Raw genomic sequence first — 10,622 nt, 5'->3', positions numbered from 1 at the left:
GAATGAATATGTAATCCCGAATCCTGTACCGAATCGTTCGGGATGGAATCCCGAAATTTCGGTATTATCGGTTTGGGATTTTTTTGGTATGGAATCGGGAATTTTTTGGTTTGGTTCGCGATTTTTAGAAAAAATTTCCAGCCCTAAATGAGCCTACGAGAATCGGGATCAAAGTAGAATATGATGATTAATGATCATCTTACTGAAAAAAAGAAAAAGAAATAAAAGAGAGGAAACATGCCTTGTTCATTACTTATGGACACAACCCAATTAGTAGAGTTAAGGTAAGGAATATGAGACTTCTAATGGATGATAGACAAGCACCACCAAAAGTCTCAACAAAGTTATATACATAAAATCCATCATGGATGAAAGCCAATAAGACCCAACATTGCTATTTTCCACCGGGAACACAGAAAAGCATCAACAGAGATAAGGTACTTAATAAGACCACCTGTTTCAATGCGGAGAAGTTGAGTACTGTTGGTTACCACTTCTCAAAACTCATGACCCCTTTCAAGTTTTCTGAAATTTCCAAACTCTCCATCTAACATTGCTTAGCCATCCAAATTGAATCAAAGGTTGTCCTGCTTGCAGCTTCAAAAGATGACTTCTGTACGGAATAAGTAAATTCCTGAGACCTGCCGTTCATGTCGGCACAAAAAACAGAACAAACACTACAGATCAATCTCCATTAACAATGCGTGTATATATGAGAAATATACACCAAGCCAAATATGACTTTTTAAAAAAGCCAAGGCAAATGCATACCTGTGGTGCACATTGTCTTGTAAAGGTGAGCAATGCGGGCATCTCCTTTAGTACTCATATTTGGCCTCTCAAGGCAGTCCAGAAAAGCTAAATCAGCCTTCAGCAGATCAGCCTGATCGTGACTGTCATAACCAATGTCATGGCAGTAGCAACAAAAATCCAACCAATCAATTGGCCGCTTGTCCCAAATAGGAGATCCTCCATCTTTCCCACTTGACCAATTAGGTCCACAATAATGCCCATATCTCGGAAATAGCTGAGAGAGAAAACCTCTTACGCCAGTATGCCACGGAACCCTAGAAACATATGGCCTAAATCGCAAAGACGTACTGGGATCCCCATTCTCAAACACCCTGCGAGGCTGTGCACGCCTTCTTAAGCCGCGGTTAATAGTGGATGGAGTTCGAATCTTATCTTTAGAATTGTCCGCCACCCATGGAACAAAGGAAAGAAGGGACAATCCCAACAACTTGACATCAAAACCACCCTTTTGGTTAGGTTGCTCGAAAAGGGTTGTTGTTGGATTAAGAGTTGGTTCCAATTCCAAATCGCTGTTTGATTGGGCCCTAAACCAAGGGAGATTACCAAGAAAACCCAGGTTCATTTTGGTCAGGGTTGTAGCATATATTCAATTCGAGCCGTCAACGAATTTGCAAAGGTTTATCAACAAAAATTCGCACACCTGCAATGTTTCTGCATAAAAACACAAACCCAATTCAACCACACAGAACTATTTTAGCACTTATACTTTTGGGGTTTTGAGGAAAACAGTTTAGCACTTTTTGCATATAACCCATATTGGTTCGCTGCTATATGCACTCCACACTCGATCTTCCCGATAGGATTTGACATCTACTGAATAGAAAAGTTCAATCTGCGCTGCGTTTGGTTGCTGGGAAAGTGAGGGAAAATTAAAACGGGAAAAGCAAGAATTTTAAACCATGAGAAAATCAAATCAAGACGGGAAAGTTGCACTAAATTTACTAGCCTGCCAATTGAGTAGACGATAATAAGAATTAAGGCAAAGCGTGAAAAGGGAAAATTACAGGAATGAAGGAATTCGATTTTCCTGGGCGTTTTCTCGGCAGCCAAACAGAGGCAAAGACAAGAAAATTGAAAAAGTAAAGATGAGATTCAGTTATTGTATAGGGAAAATGGACGCACCTGCACCGGAACCTGCAAAGATTCATCTACGAAACCAAATGATGAAGATTGAAACGGAGAAAAGGGCTTCAGAAATCATAGGAATGCGCTAACAATTTGTATGGCAGAGACTTCTCGAATGGCTTTCTGCTGAGGCGTGTCGTGTAAAATTGTGGTGGCCAGGACGACTTTGGATTGGGCTAAAATCATGCTGACCTTTAAAATTTGTTCTTACGGACACAAGCAGAGGAATTAGTGAAATTTTTTTGAAAGCTACAGTAACTTTTTATGTTTTGTATAATTTTGTTATTTTTTTATTATTGATCTTCTTCAATTTATTCGATATGGCGTTCGAAAAATAAGAAAAATGCGTGAAAAATAAAAATATATATGTGGATAGTACTATCCAATAAATGCCAATTGAATAAAAGGTATTTGTAGATTTTTTTTTTCAAACTTATAAGAGCAAGTCTATTCGTTTAACGAGCGCAAGGGTAAGGCAAGGTAAAAGGCAAGTAGCTTGCTCTCGCTAGTTACTCTGAATAGTACTTGTTTTTGTTTTACTCCATTATTTTGAAAAGAGCAAAGTGCAAAAGTACAATTCATAAATATATTTTTTATGCTTTGAAAATTTGTTCTGTGAAAATAAAATGATTGTAGTACAAATGAATATTGAGTTGTGTGAAAAAATGTTTGGATCCAGTTTTTGCACTGTCATCCGTTTAATCGAGTCCATTGAATCAAAAAAGGATTCTAATTTTGCACGTTCAACTCAAAATAATTGTTAATGATTTTTAGAAATATTATTATGGCTTTGACATGATAATTATTTCTAATGGACGATATCTTGAAATCATTTTTACTATAAGATGGACAAATTATATGGACCCTGACGTGCAAGAATTGGTAATCTGATAAGGATGATTTGAATAATGGAATGATTAGCACGGACTCTTGAAAAAAAAAAAAAAAAAAAAAAGAACAAAAAGAACCAAAAAAAAAGTAAGAATAACAAAATGAAACAAAGTCAGTCTGTCGAACACTTAAAAGCCTCAACAGCATGCTACTTGAAAACCGTCACCTGAACTTTAAGTATTTCGGATTAATTAAACTTACACCCCCATAAGATTTATCGTGTTGTCATAAAAACCCCTCAAGTAGTTTTAAAATTTGCTATGGGGCTCTAGGGTTTCTGGGTGCGAGGCGCCGCGGGCGCTATCGTGCTGATCTCTAGGATACACCATCGGTCGGGATCAATTGGAAGGAAGTTGAGTGGCTTTGGGGTAAGGTGAGATTTGATGATTATGTGTTGGGTCAGTTCCTAGAAAACCTAATTGGATGTTTGATAATTGGGAAAAACTTAATCATGAGCTTGAATATGGTAGGATGGTTTGATAATTGGGTACTAGTAGAGTGGGGAAAGAACCCCAAGGAGACTTTTGAACTGATTTATTCTCATTTCCCAAGGGTTAGAAGGGTTCGGTGGTGTTTGGCAAAATGGTATGATTTGTTAGGGTTTTTAGGCTTCTCAACTTGGTTAAGTATTGTTTGTTGTGTTTTCTACTTTTTAATTGGTCTGTGTGATTGGCTATGTTTTTGCTTTTTGCTTTTTTGGCTTGTGCTTTTTGGTGACTCTGTGTGTGTTGTGCTCTGGATAACTTGTTGCCTCGCACTTGAAGTGTTTGAGTGTATCTTAAATCATTACTGGCTTTACTTGGGGTGTTTGGATGGTTTAACTTCCCTTGGGGTCTGTTCTCCATGGAGACAATTGATCTTTCCAAGCTCACTCATTAATTTTGATTGGAGCTAGACTAATTACCTTGGAGTGCCTAGGTCATAGCGTCTTGCACGCGAATTTCTTTCCCAGGTTTTGGTGGTTTTTAGTAATTATGACCTATGTTATAGGTCTTTTAGCTTTATTTTGCTTGTTTATTTTCATTGTGTTAGTAGGGTTTAATGGTTGGTTTCCCCCTAAGTGGCTCTATATATTTCAACCTTTGGGGCTTTTGTTCTCCCCACAAAACTCCTTGGTTCTGATCCTCTCCTTTCGTAGTGCTTTCACAATGACAAACCCGCAGCTTGCTGCTTCCTCTTCCAATAATGCCTGTAGGCCTAGAATTTTCTTGGAGGGTTATATCCCGAGTTGGGAAAACCCTTTTCCTGTTCCCTAGCCTGGGCAGGACCCAGTGGTTGTCGAAAAAGCTATAAGCACTTTCATTATGGAGCGTGGTGTGAGTAGGGTTAATACCCACCTTTGCTCATCCATCAATGTAAAGCATATGCTTTCTAAGGTACTTATGGGGAAGATGTTTGGTCAACCACTTGATGCTCGCTTGATCAAGTGGAAGCTGGGACTCTTATGGAAGAATAAGGTGAAGAGTACCTTTTATCTTGATCACTTCGACATAAAATGTTTGCTCTCAAGTTTACTGATGAAGATGATCTAAAATTTGTCATCAAGAATAGGTTGTGGTACTTACGTGGCCAAATCTTCCATCCTGAAAGGTGGACAACAAGCTTTAAGGATATTGATGTCATTACCAAGTTGGTTGTGTGGGAGCGTTTACCTCGGGTCCCAATGCAATATAAAGAGGAAAAGATTATCAAAGATATTACTCAACCTAATGGACGAGTAATTAAAGTGGATAAAGTGACTCTGGGATTGAATGGCCTGTTTGTAAAAGTTTTGTTTAAGGTGGATTTGCGTTTTCCCCTTAAGCACGTGCTCATTGTCAACCATGAGGAGGATTATCCAATCCTGATTAGCTATGAAATTATTTTTGAGGTTTGTTTCTATTGCAGAAGAAAAATGATTGAAGGACGTGTGTCCGGAAGTGGAAGCGGATGATGACTGCTTTATGATTGATAAAGTTTTTGAGGATGTGCCGTTTGTCTACCCGGAGGATGTGATTATGGATGTGAATGTCAAAGCCTACTTACAGAAGGATGTGATGCTTTGCTTTCCCAATGCTACAACTGTGGAGGAGGAATTTACTAATTTTGAGGGATCTAGATCGTGAGTGGATGATGGGGGCCTGAATGAGGAGGGATGGACTATGATGATTCCAAGGTGGAGGAGTAAAAAGGGATAGATTGTATAAGGAGGTGGTTGCCAGCGCGAAGCCAAAGTGGGTGGCTAAGGCGGACTTGGTGCAGGACTGAAGGAGAACTGTGAAAGCAAATGAGGGTGATCATTAGGTAAGTGTAGGGTTTTTAGATTATCGGGGCATTGATAAATTCAAATTTCGACTAGTTGTTAATTTCATTAATGATTGGGTCTAGCCTGATTATGTTGTGTTTGATGATCTGTCTGATTTAAATCCCCAGCTTGAGTCTTATTACGCTAGTGATCTTAGGTTAGGCAAAATAAATTTCTTTGATGCCATGTGTATTTTGGAACATAATCAGGATGTTGTGATGTCAAATGTGGGAAGTGGTGATATTGAGGCTAAGGAGAACTTTGAAAGTTTGGTTGTTGCAAGGCTTGCGGCTGAAGCAACTTCAGCAAGTGATAGGCCAACTGTGGGAATGCTGAGTATCCGAGAGGAGAATGCCAATGAGGTTGGACCATCTGCGTACCTTGATGAGCTAGATTGATGAAGGGAATTGTGTACAACTGCAGGGATATGGGAAGACCAGACTTCAAGAGTAATTTTAGTTATCTTTGTAGTTTGGCTAAATTAGATTTCTTTTGTTTTGTTGAAACTAAATTTGATGTGGAAAAGGCCCCTGTTAGTTGTTTTAGTAGGTGTTTTGATCAGTTTTTTTTGTTGTAACCTCGAAGGAGATCCGGGGGAGTCTATATTGGCATGATGAGTGTTACTGTACGTTATGTCTCTTCTAGCTTTGTTCACGCTTTAGTCAAGGATGTGTGCTTGAACATTGAATTTTTTGCTACTTTTGTTTATGTCTATCCCTAGAAGTCTCTTCAAGAGAATATGCAGGATGAGTGATTAAGTCTTAACCCCGTTGATAAACCCTGGATGGTTCTAGGTAATTTTAGTTGTATTACTATTATTCAGGAAAAATGGTGTGGAAATTAGAGTGGAAATATTTATATGACAAAGTTTGTGAATTTCTTAAACAATGCTGGCCTTATTTCCTTACAAGCTTCCAATGTTCCTTTTACTTGGACAAATAAACACAAGGATGAAACGGTTATTTTTAAGAATTGGATAGAGTGGTTGCAAATTCCTACTGGCTTGAAATGCACCCAAACTACTCCCTCGATAATCATCCTATCCTGGGTTCAGATCATAGTCCTCTTTTATTGGACACTATCAGCTCTCAAATTAGGCAACGAAGAGGGCTTTCAAGTTTAAGGCCATGTGGAACTTACATCCGGACTTTAAAAGTTTTGTGAAGGGTGCTTGGAGTTGCAGTGAAAGGATGTCTCCTATAGATCATTTTAGGGGTTGCTTAGGTAAGTTCTCCTTCCTTGTTAAAAATTAGAACCGTGTGGTTTTTGGTTTGGTCAAAGAAAGAAAAGAAAACATTTTAAATGATCTTGACCGAGTTCAACAGGAAATTATGTCTTTTAATGACAATTCAAATGTTACAAATACTCTTCTTGATAAAATCCAATTAGAGGCTCATATAAATGAGCAAATTACTAAAGTTCTTAAGGAGGAAGATCTAATGGGGGCTAAAAAAGCTAAAGCCAATTGGCTAAAATATGGAGATAAAAATACAAGATTTTTCCAACTGAGTGCTATGATAAGGAAGAAGCATAATGAAATCAACAAGATTAGGGATGGTAATGGCCCTTGGTAAGCTAGAGGAGAGGGCATGGAACAAATGTTTGTGCATGAGTTTAAAATGCAGTTCACTAAAGGTCACAATCCTACCAATGACCACCTTAGTTTGGTCTCTCAAGCTATTGATCCGTGTATATCAAATGATCAAAATATCATGTTAACTGCTATTCTTTCAAATGATAAGATCTGGAATATTGTCAAGAGTATTGGTGCTCTTAAAGCCCCAAAACCAGATGGTATCCATGCTAGGTTTTATCAGGAGTGTTAGGAGCTGGTTGAACCCTCAATGTGTAACATGGTAAAAGATTTTTTTTTTGCAAATAATACTAGCCTTAAGTTAATTAACCATACGAACATTGACCGAAGATGGAAAACTCAGAGATGGTCAATAATTATCGCCCAATAAGTCTTTGCAACGTTAGCTACAAAATTATCACAAAAGTTATGATTACCAAATTGAAATCCCTTCTTCATTTATGCATCTCACATAACCAGGGACCTTTTGCGTAGGGGAGATCTATACAGGATAATATACTCATTGCTCATGAATTGTTTACAAGTTCTAATAGGAAGAAGGGTAGGACGGGAGATCTAGCCATTAAACTCGACTTGGACAAGCTTATGATCTACTTAATTGGGATTATATCAAGTGTGTTTTAGAAAGGTTTGGTTTCTGTCAAAGGTGGATCAGCTTAATTATGGAATGCATTACTTTTTCTTCGTTCTCAGTTAATATTAATGGTAAATCTCATGGATATTTTAATGCAAGCAGGGGTATTAGACAAGGTGATCCTCTATCTCCCTATATATTCATTCTTTGCATGGAACCTTTAATTAGAAGCTTAAATGATTTAGCAATTACCCCAAAGTCCCATATTGGTTTGCTCACCTCACCTTTTGGCTATAGAGTCTCAAATTTAATCTTTGTAGATGACTGTCTTATTTTTGCAAAAGCAACTACTAAGGGCACTAGGAAAGTTCTTGAGGTCTTAAATAAGTTTGCATATGCTTCAGGACAACAAATAAATTTCAATAAATCTTCCCTATACTTCTCTTCTAATACAAGTAACCAAGTTAAAAATGATATAGTTACTATTCTCCAAATCCAGCATAAAACTACTATTGGTAAATACCTCGACATTCATAATATTGTGTTTTGGAAAGACCTGAGGAATGGAAATGAGCTGATCAGGAAGGTTAAGCAAAAACTAGCAGGTTGGAAAGCAAATGCTTTGTTTAAGGATGGGAGACTCACTGTGATCCAATCAAACCTTATAGGTACGCCTAATCATATGATATCTTGCTTCAAGTGTCCTCATAAACTAACCAGTCAATTGAATAGAGACATTAGACAGTTTTTCAGGGGTAATGCACATAAATGTAATCCAGTGAGTTGGAAGAATGTTTGTAAACCTAAACATGCTAAGGGTTTAGGTATCAGAAACATTGAACATTTCAATAGGGCTTGTCTTGCAAAGTTGGGATGGAAAGTATTGTTTGATAAGGATAATTGGTGGGCTAATATAGTTAGAAGGAAATATCTTAGAAGTGATTCTTTTATGGAGACTAGAACAAAGCAAAACCATTTGACTACTTGGAAAGGCATTCTAGGATCCAGGGATACTATCTTAATGGGTATGAGGTGGGTAGTCGGTGATGGCAGGTGCATTTTGTTTTGGACCAACAACTGGGTTTTTTCTTACCCCCTTTTTCACTTCATACCAGAAAACCAAACTTATCGTTTCCAATGGGATATCAAGGTTGTTGAGTTTATAGTTGATGGTCAGTGGGATAGAACAAACTAAGCCATGTAATGGATAGTGACATTGGGAACAAAATCTGTGACATCTATCTCCCTCTCACTGCCTCCATGGACATTGTTGTGTGGGACCTAAGTAACAATGGCAAATTCTCGGTTAAATCAGCAACTTGGCTCCAAATGGAGGACTTGGGTTTTTTTTCAATGCAAAAGCTTTTGAATAAGATATGGAAGCAAGTAGTACCGCCAAAGATTAAGTTGTTCGCCTGGAGTCTTGTTAAGGGTAAATTACAAAACTAGAAAGAGACTTAGGATTTTTAACAAGTATCCTCGAGCAGTTTATGATATTGTTTTACACACCAACTTCAACTAGCTCTTGTAGCTGTTGCAAAGGGAAGTGAAGGTGTTGCCATTTTCTTCAACAATGCTAGTAGTTTGGTTAATACTATGGATCATCGTGTAAACGTTGTGTTGTATTTAAAGAGAAACATGAACAAATTAAGAAAGCTCTTGATATTAGTGATCTTGAAACTGGTAAAGGGTTAAATCAAGAAAGTAGTCTCATGTGTCCTTGTGATACACTGTGGAACTCACATTATAATACTATTGTTAGTATTATTGTTATGTTTAAAGCCATGGTGGAAGTGCTTAAATGGATTAAAGATGGCAACCAAGAGAATTTCAGTGAAGTAAGTTATTCTAAGACATACAAACTTTTGATTTTGTTTCACCTTTTTTATGAGACTTATATTGGAATTACAAATGAGTTATCACAATCATTATAAATAAAAGATCAAGATATTGTGAATACGATTAGTGGAAGTATGCAAGCAAATACTACAATTCTTGAGAGATGATGACTTCGCGGACTTGTTTGATGATAAAAAAAAGTTTTGTGAAGAGCATGAGATTATCGTTCCTAACATGGAGAATTTGCATTTCGTACCCCAAAAATCCATTGTGTGAACCTCACAAACTTCCATTACTATTGTGTGGACCTCTATTTTCAAGTCCTTGATATGCAACTAAAGAAATTGAATGATCGCTGCAATAAGGTAAACACCGAGTTGCTTCTTTGTATGACAAGTTTGAGTCCGGTGAATAATTTTGAATCTTTTGACAAAGCAAAAATTGTTCATTTAGCCCAACTTTATCTCGTATGGACCTTATGAATCCTCAAGATTTTGTTCGTTTAACCCTAAACAATTACATTCATGATATGAAGATGCACAGTAAGTTTTCATTATTGAAAGGAATTAGTGATCTTGCAAAGGAGTTGGTGAAGACCAGGAGGTGTTCAAGCTATATGTTAGTGTATAAGCTTCTTACATTGGTTTTGGTGTTATCGGTTGCAACTGCTTCGGTGGAGAAAGCTTTTTCTGCTATGAAGATTGTGAAAACACCATTACGTAACAAAATAAGAGATCAATGGTTCAGTAATAGCATGATTGGTTACATTAAGAGATATGTATTTGCTTTTATTGATAATGAGCCTATTATGCAACTTTTTTATGACATAAAACTTCATTGACAACAATTGTAATTTGTTTGTATTGATAAATTATGGAAGACTACTATATAAAAATATTTAGTTGTTGCCATTCTTTTGAATCTTGCACTTTTTTAAGTTTGCCTCTCCCCTGATAATTTTTGGCTTTGCCACTGCAAGCGTGGGTTGCTCGTAACTTTGTCACACGATGCTAGGGAGTTGATTCGTGGTCACAATCTCATCCAAAATAAACGAAATCAAGTTGGAAGTTCATCAGACTTCTTTGCAACTTCACCGAAGTTCAACAGAGGCGTACTCCTCCGCGACCTGTGACAAACCTCATCAAAACAACACAACAAGAAAGAAGATTGTGCTACACAGCACGAGGAAGGAACTGGAAACACATTTGTGGACAAGAGTTGCCTGAATTGACAAGAACTCATCGAGAAGGTCGAGGGAGCATCGGGGCTCCTCGAACCAAGGCTTCTGTTCGGGTTTTCACCAAATAAAACCCATGGTTGGTTTTGTAGCGATGAGGTGAGTAAGATGGTGGTACTTTTGGTGTCGATCCGCCTGAGATGGTGGTGGTTCTCTAGGTTGTAGAGAGAAAAACGCGATAGAGGAGAAAGAACCGAGAGGGAGTGAAGGAAGGGTTGTGTCAGTGAGATACCTTCCCACAAAGAAAATATATCACACGCAAGAA

General features: G+C 37.7%; 1 protein-coding gene across 2 annotated transcripts; it reads right to left on the bottom strand.

The window, feature by feature from the left end:
* Positions 1–222: 222 nt before the first annotated feature.
* Positions 223–2,136, bottom strand: LOC103929565. Of its 2 annotated transcripts, XM_018643083.2 has the most exons (4): positions 1,936–2,136; positions 1,551–1,663; positions 772–1,464; positions 223–641 (listed from the first exon to the last, which is right to left on the bottom strand). In XM_018643083.2, exons 3-4 carry the CDS (start codon positions 1,373–1,375, stop codon positions 517–519), a joined length of 729 nt encoding a protein of 242 aa, XP_018498599.2. In that variant the 5' UTR covers positions 1,376–1,464; positions 1,551–1,663; positions 1,936–2,136; the 3' UTR covers positions 223–516. The 2 variants fall into 2 exon arrangements, with proteins under 2 accessions (XP_018498599.2, XP_009337061.2); XM_009338786.3 differs by lacking the exon at positions 1,551–1,663 and having other exon boundaries at positions 1,936–2,135.
* Positions 2,137–10,622: the final 8,486 nt, after the last annotated feature.

The sequence above is a fragment of a genome, unplaced genomic scaffold (genome assembly GCF_019419815.1).
Source record: "Pyrus x bretschneideri cultivar Hongxiangsu unplaced genomic scaffold, Pyrus_bretschneideri_v1 Contig31, whole genome shotgun sequence".
Lineage (NCBI taxonomy): Eukaryota > Viridiplantae > Streptophyta > Magnoliopsida > Rosales > Rosaceae > Pyrus > Pyrus x bretschneideri.
Note: the sequence above shows the minus strand (reverse complement) of the source record. Positions and strands in the feature narration are given on the sequence as shown.